General features: G+C 45.7%; 1 protein-coding gene across 1 annotated transcript in view; it reads left to right on the top strand.

Moving 5' to 3' along the window:
- The first annotated feature begins 805 nt into the window (after positions 1–805).
- ddah1 (dimethylarginine dimethylaminohydrolase 1) overlaps positions 806–16,251 on the top strand; it is a 71,359-nt gene continuing 55,913 nt past the window's right edge. Inside the window, exon 1 of the mRNA XM_020535917.2 lies at positions 806–844. Coding sequence (XP_020391506.2) covers positions 842–844 — 3 coding nt within the window. The 5' untranslated portion in view covers positions 806–841. The remainder of the gene's footprint in view (positions 845–16,251) is intronic.

The following is a 16,251-nucleotide window of genomic DNA, read 5'->3' on the forward strand; positions in this document are numbered from 1 at the left end:
ACTCCCTCAGCACTGACCCTCCGACAGTGCGGCTCTCCCTCAGCACTGACCCTCTGACAGTGCGGCACTCTCTCAGCACTGACCCTCTGACAGTGTACAGCTCCCTCAGGGTTAGGGATGACAGGAAGGAAATGGATTTCATGCCACAATTAGATAAATCATGATCTTTCTGAAGAGCAGGGCAGGCTTTTGGGGCTGAATGGCCTCCTTATTCTCCTAATTTTAATGTCGTTCTTCTTGTGACATAGATGGAGTATCAGGTTTACATAGATATCGACAAAAAATAGGAGCAGACCATTCGGTCATTCAGCCCTGCTGGGCCATTCAATAACTGAGCCTGTCCTGTTTGTGTTTCAAATTCCGCGTTCCCTGATAACCTTCGACCCCACCCCCACTTGACAAGAATCTACTTCTGTTTTGAAATGTATTCAATCAGTTCACTGCAACCACCTTGTAAGGGAGTGTCACATAACCCTCTGCGGGGAAAACAAATTCTCTTGATCTCCGTCTCAAACGTCTGATGCATCATGTTAAAACAGCGCCTCTGGTTCTGGAAACAGCCTTTCTACATCCACCTGGTCAAGACCCTTCAGGACCTGATACACTTCAATCAGGCACCCCCCCGCCTCACTCTCCTAAACCCCAGTGGAAACATGCCCAGTCTGTCCCACCTTCCCTTATTCCCGGGTCAATCCACCAAGTGAATACAAGTTGCCCTGTTTTATTTTGGTCTGGTGTTACTTGCCCACATTCCTGCAGTGCTGTACACACCCCTCTCTGACTCAAAACACAAGGGTCAAACAGAATACATGCAGCGGAGTTCATTTTTGCTTTAAGTGCAATGGTATGAATTTGTCATTGAGATTCTCTTACAGCCAACCAGACTCAAAACTCTGGCTTCATCGGACTTACAGCAGCGACAGGAAATATGTTCAGAGGCACAGCCAAGCGACCGTGTTATCTTGTCTCCATATTAGGCAAAAGACAGGAAAGCAACTATTCCTTATGTCAGCCGGGTCTGGCCTCTCACTAAGCTCTCGTCTGTTGTTACTGGGTAATTAATATGAGCTGCTGAGAGCGACTGGAGCTCTCACAAATCTTTACGCGGCTGTAGTAAACGTGCCTCTTCAGATTTGTGGGCCAGCGGGTAAGTGGAAAACATGTTGTCCCTCACTGTGAGAATGGGGAGGGAGAGGGGGAGGTGGCTTCATGCAGTACTGGGGCTGGCAGTAGGCCAGCGTTGGTTCTGTGGCCCTATCTCTGGTTCTCAGATGAGTTGAATGATTGGTCCGTTTTGAAGAGAAGATTAGATTTACACACTGGAGCCCAATTACTATTGCATGTATGAACTCTGGAAAGGAAGCTGTGTGAAGAAGCCTTCAATGCTACATTCCTCGATATTCCATGTTTGCCTCCCTGCCCCACGCTCTGTACACCTCAAGCTGGTAGATCTCACCTTCAATTCTTCCTTTTCTCTGGAGCGTCGAAGGTTGAGGGGGTAGGTTTATAAAATCATGAGGGGCAGAGGTAAGGTGAATAGCCAAGGTCTTTTTCCTTGTGTGGGGTAGTTCAAAACTAGGGGGCATAGGTTTAAGGTGAGAGGAGAAAGATTTAACAGGGATCTGAGGGGCAATTTTTTTCACACAGAGGGTGGTTCGTGTGTAGAATGAACTGCCAGAGGAAGTGGTGCAGTTACAACATTTAAGAGACATTTGGACAGGTACATGAATAGGAAAGGTTTAGAGGGATAAGAGCAAATGCAGGCAAGTGGGACTAGATTAGTTTGGGAAACTTGGTCAGTGTAGATGAGTTGGACCAAAGGATCTGTTTCCGTGCTGTATGACCCTATGACTCTGTAACAAATGCTTGCATTCGTGTAGTGCCTTTAACATCATGTCCCAGGGCTTTTCACAGGGCCATTATTAAATTGAATATTAAAGTGACTCCCAGCCATATAAGGTAAGATGACCAAACAGGTGGTCAAAAATGTAGGTTTTAAGGAGCATCCCAAAGGAATTGAGAGGTGAGGAGGGAATTCCAGTGATTTCTCAGTGTTTTGGCAGTGCTTCACACATTTTCCCCACCCCTCATTAACTGGGAACTCAGCGACTCACAAGGTAGGTAAGAGTGAATCACATTGCTGTGTGTCTGGAGTCACAGATATGCCAGACCTGGTGAGGACAGCAGATTTCCTTCCCTAAAGGACATGAGTGAACCACAAACAGCGATTGATAATGATTCCATGGTATCACTGAGACCAGTTTTCTATTCCCCCCAACATCTAAGAGTTGAATTTCTACCTGCCACTGTGGTGGGATTTGACCCCATGGTGCCCAGGGTGTTACCTGGGCCTGATTGGATGAGTAGATCAGGGACGGGACCACGACATCACAGTCTCCCCAGGCAGCTTAAAGCATGGCTGCTGATGGAGGCTTAAAGGAGATCAGGAATTCACAAGAGGTCAGAATGGGAGGAAGCCAGTGGTTGTAACCCTTTGCAACTGGAAGACTAGCCAACATTTTCCAGTGGCTGTCTGCCAGGGCATTCAATGTCCCAGCATCCACTGCACTCTGGAGTAGCGAATTCCACAGATTCATGACCCTTTGACAGAAGTAATTTCCCCTCACTCTGTTTTAAATCTGCTGCCACTTATCCTAAAACTATGACCTCTCATTTTGGGTCCTTTGTCAGGCATTCCTGCAGTAAGTTACCCAGCATTTATTGGAGCAGTTTTTTTACTGAGTTGTCACATGTACCGGGGGACCCAAGCTAGCTATGGTCATTTGTTTGAAATGTGCCCCGACAGAATGTTCTAGGCCTGGAAGGAGAACCTGAAACAGATTGTCTCGTTGGCTTCCTGGTTTCACTGCCTTTGATTTCTCCAGTTGGACATTTTGCGCTTCTTCTGATCTGTTTGTTTAATAAATTGCAGGTGTAGGTTGTCAGAGAAAGGACCAGAACAGAAAAAGTATTTGACTGTAATGCTCTTTTCTGAGAGAGATGTAAGATTCACTCACTGCTGCCTCCAATCTTACCTTAAGCTCTTGCATATCTTCTGTGTGTGAAATCTGTTGGGTTTTCTTTTGCCAGTTATTTACTTCCCTTCATTAAATTTGGTTGAACTGATCAAGACTATCATTTTGTCCAGGGTTCAGGATACTTTTCCCCCCTCTCAGCTGCTTTGTCCTTCATAAATTACCAGCCAACACCAAGCTTGTTAATGCTTTGGATTTCGCCCCCAAACTGCCTAACCCCCGAATCAGCCTTTCTATCCCAGATCACCACATTCATAGAATCCCTACAGTGTGGAAACAGGCCCTTCGGCCCAACAAGTCCACACTGACCCTCAGAGCATCCCACTCAGACCCATCCCCCTATAACCCACCAAATCTACACATCCCTGAACACTATGGGCAATTTAGCATGGCCAATCCACATAACCTGCACATCTTTGGACTGTGGGAGGAAACCAGAGCACTGGAAGAAACCCACGCAGACACGGGGAGAATGTGCAAACTCCACTCAGTCGCCCGAGGGTGGGATCGAACCCGGGTCCCAAGCACTGTGAGGCAGCAGTGCTAACCACTGAACCACCGTGCCACCCACTGGGGATATTTGCCAATGATTGCACAATATTCAGCATCATTCCTGACTCCTTGCATACTGAAGCAATCCATGTTCAAATGCAACACAATCTGGGACAATATCCAGGTTTGGATAGTGACAAGTAACGTTTACACCACACAACTGCCAGGCAATGATATCTCCAACAAGAGAGAATCCAAGTATTGCCCTTGACATTCCACCCCATTTTTTAAAATCTAAAGTCACACATGACGGTTGGTATTATATTTATAAGTGTGACATTGGTTAAAAAAAAAGCCCTGCATCTTGTTCAAGAATTTTCGAGGAGAAACTATACAGTCAAGAGCATGTGGAAATTATAGATTTGGCCACAGTTCTGTGGTGTTTAGAAGATTGAGAGTCACAGTCACAATAAAAGGTCCTTCAGCCCATTGAGTTTTTGCCAGTCAAAAACAACAATCTCATTTTCCAACAAGTTGCCCATGCAGAAAAAAGGATTCCTTCTATGTGAGGCATGTTCACTGCTCCTCAACTATCAACATCTGACCCATTGAGTTAGAGCATTGACAGGATTGCTGAATGAGTTGTAAATTGGGGTGCACAGGTGATTGATAAAGTAGACACAGAAAGTACATTTCCCCTTGTGGGGCAATCTGGAACCAGCGTTTTTTTTGGATAATAGGGGTAGTAGCTCTAAAACAAAGATGCGGTGGAATTAATTCACTCCCCCAGAGGGTGGTAGATGCTGGGACACTGAGTACATTTAAGTTGGAGACAGATTTTTGATCAGTAACCGGTTGAAAGGTTTTGGAGTTGAAGCTGAGAAGAGATCAATCATGATCATGTTAAGTGGTGGAGCAGGCACGAGGGGCTGAATGGCCTACTCCTGCTAAGGGTTTGCTGTCAGACCGAGAGAGTCAGGATTGTGGTCCTATGGAGTGAGCTGCTCTGCTATTTGCAATGTGTGAGTTTGGTTTATGCTGTGTGACTGGGAACAGAACGAATAGTTAGTATGTTACATTCTGAAACGTATTGATTCAGAAATGGATGAATCTATGATGCTTTCACAACTCAGAGAAGCAGCAGATTGTTGAAAGTCTTATACTATAGATTCAAAATACATTGAATTGGTGGAGGACATTTGTAAATGTAATTTATTTCAGTTTAAAGAACCAAGAGAGAAGTCCTTCACATAATCACAGAATGATACAGTAGACGAGGATGCCTTGTAGCCCATTATTCCTATGTATTGCTTTGTAAGAGCTATCCACTCCCCAGCATGTCTTCCCTCACAGTGTGCAGCATCAGAGGAGCTACCTGCTGTGTTCCTCCAGCTCCACACTGTGCTGTCTCTGACTCCAGCATCTGCAGTTCTCACTATCTCTTCCTTCATACTGCTGTCATTATATCCCTTTCAAGTCTTTGATCGATTCCTTTTTTATTTAAAGTTACCATTGATTCTGCTTCTGATACCTCTGGATCTTTTAGTCTTAAATAATTGGAGAGGCAGATGTGAAAAATTGACCGGTAAATGAAACAGTGGTCTGTAGTTAGAGGTACCTGGGAGAGCTGTGGATTCTCAGCTGTTCAATATACTCAGGACCGAGCTCAGTTAGCTTTTTCACACAAACAAAGGGTGGGCGAGTAGAGTTCCATCCAAATAACCTTTGATCTTACTGAATCGTGTGGCAATCCTGAGGGGCCGAATGGCCTACTCCTACCTGATACAGTCTTGGCGGGGAGGGGTGGGGTGCATGTTAAGCTGGTGGAATTTAAAGTAAATTAATAAAATCTGGAATTGAAAAGTGTTCTTTGTTATGGTGAAAACAAAGCTACAATCCTTTGTGTAAAACTTGCATCAGGCTACAGTGCAGATAGAGGCCATTCAGCCCATTGAGTCTGCACTGGCCGTCTGAAGAGCATCCCACCCAAAACCAATGGCTTCCACCTGCATGTACCAAACCTAAGAGGTGAGGGATGGGGTGGGTAGGGTGGGGGTGTTGGTTAGCTCAGAAACAAAAACAGAAATTTCTGGAAAAGCTCAGCAGGTCTGGCGGCACCTGTGGACAGAAATCAGAGTTAACATTTCGGGTCGAGCACCATCTGAGGTTACCATAAAGGTCCTGACTTTTCAAATTTGCCCCTCATCCTGAGGCGTGGTGACCTTCAGATTAAAGTCACCACCAGCCATCACTCTCTCTCTCTTTCTGTAATGAGAGAACAGCTCTATAGACCGAAACTGGTACAATAAATACAGATTGGGGTAGGGTGGTATCATCAGGCTGCTATGTGGACAGAGTAAGCAAATGTAGTAGAGATTTTATCAAATTAACCTTGCTTAAATGTTCTAATACAATGAGGAGATGATTGGGGTTCAGAACAGAGAGATATTTTATTTGGTGATATAGAGCAACAGATCATCACCAGATCCCATCAACTGTTGGGCTACTAGTGTTGGAATGCCCTCCCTAAACATCTCTGCCTCCCACACTTTTCCTTCACAGTTTAAAACCTGTCCTTTTGACCAGGCATGTTCTCACCCTCGCTGCTACCTCTGACTGTGCTTAATTCTACTGCCTGTGAATCACATGCTACACTGCTAAAGCACCCCCTGCGAATCCTGAGCATAAATTTGCAATCCTCACTGTCATAGTGAAAGGATTTCTCTCGTTTCTGTAGAGCAGTTAGGATGTGAAATAAACTGTGAGACACAGTGGTGCAGGTTCCATAATAACAGCTCTTATGAAAGGAGTGGATCGATATTTGAAAAATGAGGAGAGAGATGGATGGTGCAGTGTAGGAGTGGCTAAGATGTGACTAAGTGGATCGTTCCGTTAGAACACTGCGACAAATAGAAGCTCAGCTCCCTTCAGTGCAATTAAGCATCCTTTACAAAGCCAAGAGGTAACAGAGTTGTGGGTTTACTCAGGTACCTACCTCCTCCCTGTAGCTCAAGTTATTTCATAGACTGACCCAGCACAGAAGAGGCCATTTGGGCCATTGTGTCCATCTCAGTTCTCTGGTGCAGCCCATCAGACTCCCCGTACTGTCTGCATAAGCCTATGTGTACATAAAAGAAAATTCCTTATATTATTTTTCTAATTAGTTTCTGAAAGTGGGGAAAATTGAAATCATGCAAAAATAATTAGAGGAAGAGTAGACCGTGTGACTGATTGAACAGGAAAACAAAGCCTTTAACCAGGATGTTCATTTTCAAGACAAGGCAGTGCTCACTCAGCACCACACGTGATATCAAGAAATGGTTGGAGACACTGGATATTGCAAAGGCTACGGGCCCTGACGACATTCCGGCAATAGTACTGAAGACTTGTGCTCCAGAACTTGCCGCTCCCCTAGCCAAGCTGTTCTAGTACAGTTACTACCTGGTATCAACCCGACAATGTGGAAAATTGCCCAAGTACGTCCTGTACACAAAAAGCAGGACAAATCCAACCCGGCCAATTACCGCCCCATCAGTCTATTCTCGATCATCAGTAAAGTGATGGAAGGTGTCACTAACAGCGCTATCAAGCAGCACCTGCTCAGCAATAACCTGCTCAGTGACGCCCAGTTTGGGTTCTGCCAGGGCCACTCAGCTCCTGACCTCATTACAGCCTTGGTTCAAACATGGACAAAAGAGCTGAATTCCAGAGGCGAGGTGAGGTGAGAGTGACAGCCCTTGACATCAAGGCTGTATTCGATGGAGTGTGGCATCAAGGAGCCCCAGCAAAAACAAAATCAATGGGTATCAGGGGGCAAATGCTCCGGTGTTAGAGTCATACCTGGCACATAGGAAGATGGTCATGGTTGATGGAGGTCTGTCCAGGACATCTCTGGGGAGCTCCTCAGGGTAGTGTCCGAGGCTCAACCATCTTCCGCTGCTTCATCAATGAGCTTCTCTCCATCATAAGGTCAGAAGTGGGGATGTTCGCCGATGTTTGCACAATGTTCAGCACCATTCTCAACTCCTCACATACTGAAGCAGTCTATGTTCAAATACAACAAGATCTGGACAATGTCTAGGATTGGGCTGACAAGTGGCAAGTGACATTCGTGCCACACAAATGCCAGGCTATGACCATCACCAATAAGAGACAATCTAACCACTGTCCCTTGACATTCAACGGTGTTACCATCACTGAATCCCCCACTATCAACATCCTTGGGGTTACCATTGACCAGAAACTCAACTGGACTCACCACATAAACACAGTGGCTACAAGAGCAGGCCAGAAGCTGGGAATACTGCGGCAAGTAACTCACCTCCTGACTCCTCAAAGCCTCTCCACCATCTACAAGGCACAAGTCAGGAGTGTGATGGCATACTCCCCACTTGCCTGGATGAGTGCAGCCCCAACAACACTCAAGAAGCTTGACACCATCCAGGACAAAGCAGCCCGCTTGATTGGCACCACATCCATAAACATCCCACTCCCTCCCCCACCGACGCTCAGTAGCAGCAGTGTGTACGATCTACAAGATGCACTGCAGAAATTCACCGAAGATCCTCAGACAGCACCTTCCAAACCCATGACCACTTCCATCCAGAAAGAAAAAGGCAGAAGATACATGGGAACATCACCCTGTACAAGTTTCTCTCCAAGCCACTCAGAATCTTGACTTGGGAAAATATCGCCGTTCCTTCGTTGTTGCTGGGTCAAAATCCTGGAATTCCTTCCCTAAGAGCACTGTGGGTTTTACCAATGGACTGCAGCAGTTCAAGAAGGCAGCTGACCACCACCTTCTCAAGAGCAACTCGGGGTGGACCATAAATGCTGGGACCAGCCAGTGACGCTCACTTCCCACAAATGAAATTTTTAAAAAAAATTTAATCAGCACCTCAGGGTGTATAGGAAAATAATGGGCGCAGGATTAGGTCATTCAGCCCTTTGGATCTGTTCTGTCTAATTCGGGCTGACCTACATCATTGACACTATCGCAACTTATTCCATATCCCTTGAGACACATAGTGTCTGAACATCTACTGATTTCAACCTTGACAGGGCTGGATGGACTGGATACAGGGATGATGTTTCCAGGGCGAGTGCGGGTTTGGTGGTCCCAATACAAAGGGTCAGGTTCTCAGGCCAGCCATTGCAGACTGAGACGATGGGAGATTTCCTCACCCAGAGAATGGTGAGCCTGTGGAATTCTCTACCACTGAAGGCTGGGGAGGTGAAGTCTCTGAATATATTTAAGAAAGAAATAGATTTCTGGAGGCTAAAGGTGCCAAAGAGTATTGGGAAAAGAGCAGGAGTATGGCTTTGAAATAGAGGAACAGCCATGGTCATGTTGAATGGTGGATTGAGCTTGATGGGCTGAATGGCCTCCCCTGCACCTATTTTCTGTATTAAATACACTCAGCGACCTTTTTATTATTCACTGTTGGGCTGTGGGTGTTGCTGACTGGTCCAGCATTTATTGCCTGTGTCTGTTCGCCCTTGAGAAGGCTGAGCATCTGTTTTTTTTTTGTCTTTATTCATTAACGGGATGAGGGCATGGCTGGCTAGGCAGCATTTATTGCCCATCCCTAATTGCCCTGAGGGCTGTTCAGAGTCATCCACATTGTTGTGGGTCTGGAGTCACATGTAGGACAGACCAGGTAAGGATGGCAGTTTCCTTCCCTAAAGGGCACTAGTGAACTACACGGGTTTTTCCGACAATTGGCAATGGATTCATGGCCATCATCAGACCCTTACTTCCAGATATTTATTGAATTCAAATTCCACCAACCTGGGTCCCCAGAACATTATCTGGGTTTCTGGATTAACAGTCCAGCGATAATACCACTAGGCCATTGCCTCCCCCTTGTTGTTCGTGCTGGTAGAGCGCTGTAAAGATTCACAACATTGTGATTGAAGAAATGTTTTCTCATATCAGTCCAAAATGGCTGACCCATTAGCTGGAGACCGTGCCCCACCTAAATCCTAGACTGTCCAGCCAGGGGAAGGATGTTTCAGCTCCTACCCTCCCAGAAATATCAAACTTCAAACTGGAGCAGGGCTGTGAGGCAGCCACCACCTGTAGCAGAGGTGACCTTCCGATTATGCTGCATCACACTGATGCTTTTCTGAGATCAGCTGCAGTTCTCAATCCCTGTAACAATACTGGCTGCTGACAACAACATCAATACATGGCACAAAAACAGAAGTTGCTGGAAAAGCTCAGCAGGACTGGCAACACCTGTGAAGAAAAATCAGAGTTAACGTTTCAGATCCGGTGACCCTTCCTTGAAACACACCAGACATGAAAAGGTTAACTCTGATTCTTTTCTTCACAGATGCTGCCAGACCTGCTGAGCTTTTCCAGCAATGTCTGTTTATGTTCCTGATTTACAGCATCCGCAGTTCTTTTGGTTTTTATCAATATATTGTGCTTCCTGTAATCTTTACTGATGCCTTGTGATGAAAATTGCACGTTACAGAATATAATCTTGATAGGCAATATTTAGAAAACAAAGAGACTTGAGAATTGCACAGAACCAAGTCACAAGATGAAGTGGCAAGAATTAATTTTCCTGAAACAGGGTCAATCCTGAAAGATATTACGTTTAGCTCTGAAGAGGAACAGTACACATCCCTTTATCTGCCCGCCCACAGACAGGGACAGTGATTAATGTTTCATGTGGTGCTGTCTCAATACTTTGTCTCCTTTCTTCACCCTGTCAGGCAGTTGTGGGCCTGTATCAAGTGTAATCAGACTCTGCTGGTCTGTGCTGGTGTTCCTTCTCCAGACAGATCCCCTCCTAAACCCCTCCTCATTCTCAGCCTATCACCAGATCCCCCCATTTCCTATCTCCCTCACACCCCCAAGTATTTATCCAGCTTCTCCCAAAAGCGGAGGCTTGGGGACCGCTTTGCAGAACACCTACGCTCGGTTCGCACTAAACAACTGCACCTCCCAGTCGCAAACCATTTCAACTCCCCCTCCCATTCCTCAGACGACATGTCCATCCTGGGCCTCCTGCAGTGCCACAACGATGCCACTCAAAGGTTGCAGGAACAGCAGCTCATATTCTGCTTGGGAACCCTGCAGCCCAATGGTATCAATGTAGACCTCACAAGCTTCAAAATCTCCCCTCCCCCAACTGCATCCCAAAACCAGCCCAGCTTGTCCCCGCCTCCCTAACCTGTCCTTCCTCCCACCTATCATCTCCTACCTACTAACCTCATCCCGTCCCCTTGACTTGTCCATCCTCCCTGGACTGACCTATCTCCTCCCTACCTCCCCACCTACACTCACCTTTACTGGTTCCATCCCCGCCTCTTTGACCTGTCTGTCTCCTCTCCACCTATCTTCTCCTCTATTCATCTTCTTTCCGCCTCCCCCCTCTCCCTATTTATTTCAGAACCCCCTTTCCCTCCCCCATTTCTGAAGAAGGGTCTAGGCCCGAAACTTCAGCCTTCCTGCTCCTATGATGCTGCTTGGCCTGCTGTGTTCATCCAGCTCTACACCTTGTTATCTCAGCTTTTGGTGTTGTCTTTTCTGTCTGAATGTTGTTACAAGAGAGTTGGTGTATGTATGAATATACTTCCTCAGTCTGTGCCAATTTATTATCCAACCTGGTTGGCAGGTGTCACGTGTTTTCAGCTAAAGAGTCAGTGAACTGGTGGCTAGGAAGCCAAAGCGTTGGCTCATTACATAGCAGCGCTCCAGATCCATGAGAACTTTAAGGGAAAATCCAGTGAAACTGATGAATGACACACACTGACCCAACTCATCTTGCACTCTCCGAAGCAGAGGACCAGGATATTCATTTCCAAGTATCCCTGGCTGTTCCCTCTGGGACACCCAAACAAGGCACAAGGGTGGGCCTTACACAATTAATGGGTAGGACCCTGGGGAGTGTGGTTGAACAGAGAGATCTAGCGGTGCAGGTACATAGTTTCTTGAAAGTGGTGTCACAGGTAGACAGGGTGGTGAGGAAGGCATTTGGGACGCTTGCCTACATCTGTCAGAGCACTGAGTACAGGAGTTGGGACATCATGTTACAGCTGTACAAGACATTGATAAGGCCACATTTGGAGGACTGCATATAATTCTGGTCACCCTGCTATGGGAAGAATGTTATTAAATTGGAATGGGTGCAAAAATGGTGTTACGGAGACTGGAGGGTTTGAGTTATAGGAGGGGCCGGTCAGGCTGGGACTTCTTTCCCTGCAACATTTGTGGCTGAGGGATGACCATATAGAAGTTTATAAAAATCATGAGGGTCATAGATAAGGTGACTAGCCAATGTAGGGGAGTCCAAAATTAGAGGGTATAGGTTTAAGGTGAGAGGAGAGAGATTTAAAAGGGATCTGAAGGGCAAGTTTTTCACACAGAGGGTAGTGTATGTGTGGAATGAACTTCCAGAGGAAATGGTGGAGGCTGGTACAATTACAACATTTAAAAGGCATCTGGATGGGTACATGGATAGGAAAGGTTTAGATAGATATGGGTCAAATGCAGGCAAATGGGACTCGATCAGTTTAGGAAATTAGTCGGCATGGATGGGTTGGGCCAAAGGGCCTGTTTCCACGCTATTCAACTCTGTGACTTGTGCCTTGTAGATGGTGGACAGGCTTTGATGAGTCTGGAGGGGAGTTACTTGCCGCAGTATTCCCAGCTTCTGGCCTGCTCTTGTAGCCGCTGTGTTTATGTTGTGAGCCCAGTTGAGTTTCTGGTCAATGGTAATCCCCAGGATGTTGGTAGTGGGGGATTCAGTGATGGTAACGCCATTGAATAACTGACTTTGTATTTATGTGTCAGCTAATTTCACCAAAACCTTTCTTGCACTCTCTTCCTGTATCACAATAATTCAATTATCTTTGCAGTTCTTTGTGATACCTGGGCCTTCAGAACAAGAGGACATAAGAACTTGAAGCATGAGGAGGCCATTCAGCCCTTTGAGTCTGCTCCACCATTTAATACAATTGTGGCTGATCTCATTTCGACCTCAACTCCATTTTCCTGTCCACTTCCCATAACCCTTCAACCTGTTAACCAATTAAAATATCCCCTCCTTAAGTTTAGTCAGTGTACCAGCATTCACCGCTCTCTGGGGGAGTGAATTCCACAGATTCACGAGAGAAGTAGTTTCTCCTTACCTCTGTCTTAAACCTGCTAGACCTTATCCTAAAACTAGGACCTCTCTCAGAAAGGCAGTTTCTCTCTGATCTGACATCCAGCGGACTAGATACATCTCATTTTGTGCAAAGCATATTATCTCATTTAAGAAACAATCATTTATTATTGCTGTCAACCCAAGAGAAAGAGAGCCAAAGTGTAGCTGTCTAGACAGAGCTAAGAGCTCCAGGAAATCCAGCAGCTCCTTGGTCCAGTTTAGGCCTGTCTCAAGAAGTGAATGGCTAAGTAGTTAATGGGACGTGCTCACTGTTGGTTGGTAATTAATCTCCTGTCAATGTTAAAGCCCAGTCAGCAGAATTATATCCAATGTACAAACTGCATCGCCTTAAAAGATACTCCTCAAGCAGAATCCTCAGTAACCAGCACACATCCTCCCATGATTGGACATGATTGTTGCATGATGTTACTCTTTGGCCTTCGCTCTGCTTTGAAAACTTGGCAAAGCTTCTGGAGCCTCTGTTATATCTCTTTCACAGGCAGGCTCTTTGCATTCATTAACTGGATGACGTTGTGAGAAGTATTGGCATTGTGACCAAGAGTTCATAATAAATAATAATCCACACACCAAACAGAAGTAGTTTCTCTGTGAAGAGCTAACATTGTACTGCACTGGACCTTGACTGGAATTGAAGGAGCTTTGTGTATCATGGTGTCTTAATAAAAACCACCAAAGAGCTCAACATCCAAGATCTATGAAAGATGAGATGGTGTTTAAAGAAAACACAAAATCTTTTTCGTTAATAATTAGCAGAGCAGCTTGCATTTATATAATGTTTTTAACGTAGTGAAATATCCTGATGGTTCACAGGACCATTTCTTTATCTGACTGTTTACTGACACCGTGCCACGTGGCAGATATGGGGACAGATAAGCAAAAAGGTTGGTCAAAGAGTCAGTTTCTCAGCTGCGTCTAAAAAGAGGAGAAAGAAGTGAGTGGTTTATTCAAGGAGTCCCAGCGCTTGGTACCCAGGCAGAGAAAGGCAATGGCCAGCAACAATGGAGTAACGAGAATGAAAAATGGTTAACAGATCAGAACTGGGGGGAAGTGCAGTGATTGCATAGCGAGGGGCAGAGGGCTAGAGGAGATTACAAAACTAGGAGGGGTGAGCCTGAGGGTACTGAACAGAGGGAAGAGGATTTTAAAATCAAGGGGTTTCCAGGCTGGGAGCCGATGTAGGTCAGTGAGAGCAATGGATTGGCCGAGTTCGGAGGTTACAAAGGTAGGGGTAAGGGTTTTGCAGCAGGGTGCAGCTGCTATAGAGTTGAATGATGTTGCAGAGGTGGCAATAGGGAGGCTTGCTAAGAGATAGGGGGTCAGATACTCAGCTCAAGATCAAAGCCGTCAGCAAATCACAGTTATTTATAGTTGTATTTAAACCCTGCTGTACCTCAGGAGACTTGTTTTAACACTTTCACCAGGAAGTTAGATCAGTCCTCTGGTAATCTGGCTTCTGTGTGTTGGAAGAACTGACAGGATCAGGACAAGGAATGAGGTGATGGTCAAAACATCCCACTCTGGAATGCATTGGCTTTGAACCAAGACAAAGTTTTTTTTTGGGATCTTGATTTGAGAAACAAATGCTTCCCTCCTGGTATAACTTGGAGCCTTTACCCACTGCCTATCATTTGCTGTTACTTCCCCTGTTTATTTTAACTGAACATTGTTCCCCAAAATGAACTCCTGAACTCAGGCCAGTGTTTTAGTGTCTGGCTGTAAGTGATTGCCGAAAGGAGTTGTGCGGTGGATCTGTGTAATCTTCGATCAGATATCTAAGAGGAGACACTCAAAGATAGAACACTTCCTCTAAGGTAGTGCTCACTGGCCTGGGAAGATCATTCTCAGGCTCCTTCTAGTGGTCAATGAATGAATTGCCTAAAAAGTATTCTGCCTTGTCCCTGATGATTGGGTATTTGTATACTTGAATTTCTTAAACTTGAAATACTTCATGAAGTACCAGTGAAATAGAAATTGTTCACCTTACTTACTTATAAGGATGTTGCCAGGGTTGGCGGGTTTGTACTGTAGCAAGAGGCTGGATAGGCTGGGGTTATTTTCCCTGGAGCGTCGGAGGCTGAGGGGTGACCTTATAGAGGTTTATAGAATCATGAGGGGCATGGATGGGGTGAATAGACAATGTCTTTTTCCCAAAGTGGGGAGTCCAAAACTAGAGGGGCATAGGTTTAAGGTGAGAGGGGAAAGATTTAAAGGGGACCTAAGGGGCAACATTTTCACACAGAGGGTGGTGTGTGTATGGAATGAGCTGCCACAGGAAGTGGTGGAGGCTGGTATAATTACAACATTTCAAATGCATCTGGATGGGTGTAGAGTAACTGTTTAGAGGGATATGGGCTAAATGCTGGCAAATGGGACTAGATTGATTTAGGATGCCTGATCGGCGTAGATGAGTTGGACTGAAGGGTCTGTTTCCGTGCTGTACATCTCCATGACTGTAATTTTGCATTCAACTGCAACTTTCATTTCTATAGTCCAGAGGGGATTAAATCATAAATAATTGGTAATAATTGGAGCTTTATTCATTCTCGGGATGAGGGCGTCTCTGACCAGGCAGAATTTATTGCCCATCTGTAATTGCCCAGAGGGCAGTTGAGAGTCGACATCAGTATTCAGGATGAAGTTGGATAGGTATGTCCCATTCGCCAGTTGTACTGCTTTTCCTTGTTCCATAAAATATTCTAAAACAACCCGAGGTGCTTCATGGAATAAACCCAACACTTGAGCCTTATTCGAGATAGTAGGAACTACAGATGCTGGAGAATCTGATATATGTAGAGCTGGATGAACACAGCAGGCCAAGCAGCATCATAGGAGCAGGAAGGCTGACGTTTCGGGCCTAGACCCTTCATTAGAAATGAGCCTTATTGTCACACAGGTGCGCAGGAGCTTAGTCAAAGAGGGAGTTTTCTGAGGATCTGAAAAGAGGGAAAAAAGGTGGAGAGGTTTTCGAAGAGGATTCCAGAGATCAGAGAGCAGGCAGCTGAAGGCACTGCTACCAGAGACAGAGAGAGATGCTCCTGCATCCAGAAACCGAGCAGCTCAGAGATCCCAGAGGGTTGTCGGGCTGAAGGAGGTTACAGAGATAGGGAGGGGCTAAGGCCATGGAGAGATTTGAAAACAAGGACGAAGATTTTAAAATTGAGGTGTTGCCAGACTGGGAGCCAATGCAGATTGGGGTGGTAGAGGGGGCTAATGAGTGAACTGGGACACAGAAACAAAGAAACATAGAAGATAGGAGCAGGAGGAGGCCATTCGGCCCTTTGAGCCTGCTCCACCATTCATCCGATCATGGCTGATGGTCCAACTCATTGGTCTAATCCTGTTTTCTCCCCATAAACTTTGATCCCATTCACCCCAAGTGCTATATCTAGCCGTCTCTTGAATACATTCAATGTTTTGGCATCAACTACTTCCTAAGGTAATGAATTCCACAGGCTCACCACTCTTTGGGTGAAGAAATGTCTCCTCATCTCCGTCCTAAATCATCTATCCCGAATCCTCACACTGTGACCCCTGGTTCT

Source organism: Rhincodon typus, chromosome 10 (genome assembly GCF_021869965.1).
Source record: "Rhincodon typus isolate 14 chromosome 10, sRhiTyp1.1, whole genome shotgun sequence".
NCBI classification, from domain to species: Eukaryota; Metazoa; Chordata; class Chondrichthyes; order Orectolobiformes; family Rhincodontidae; genus Rhincodon; species Rhincodon typus.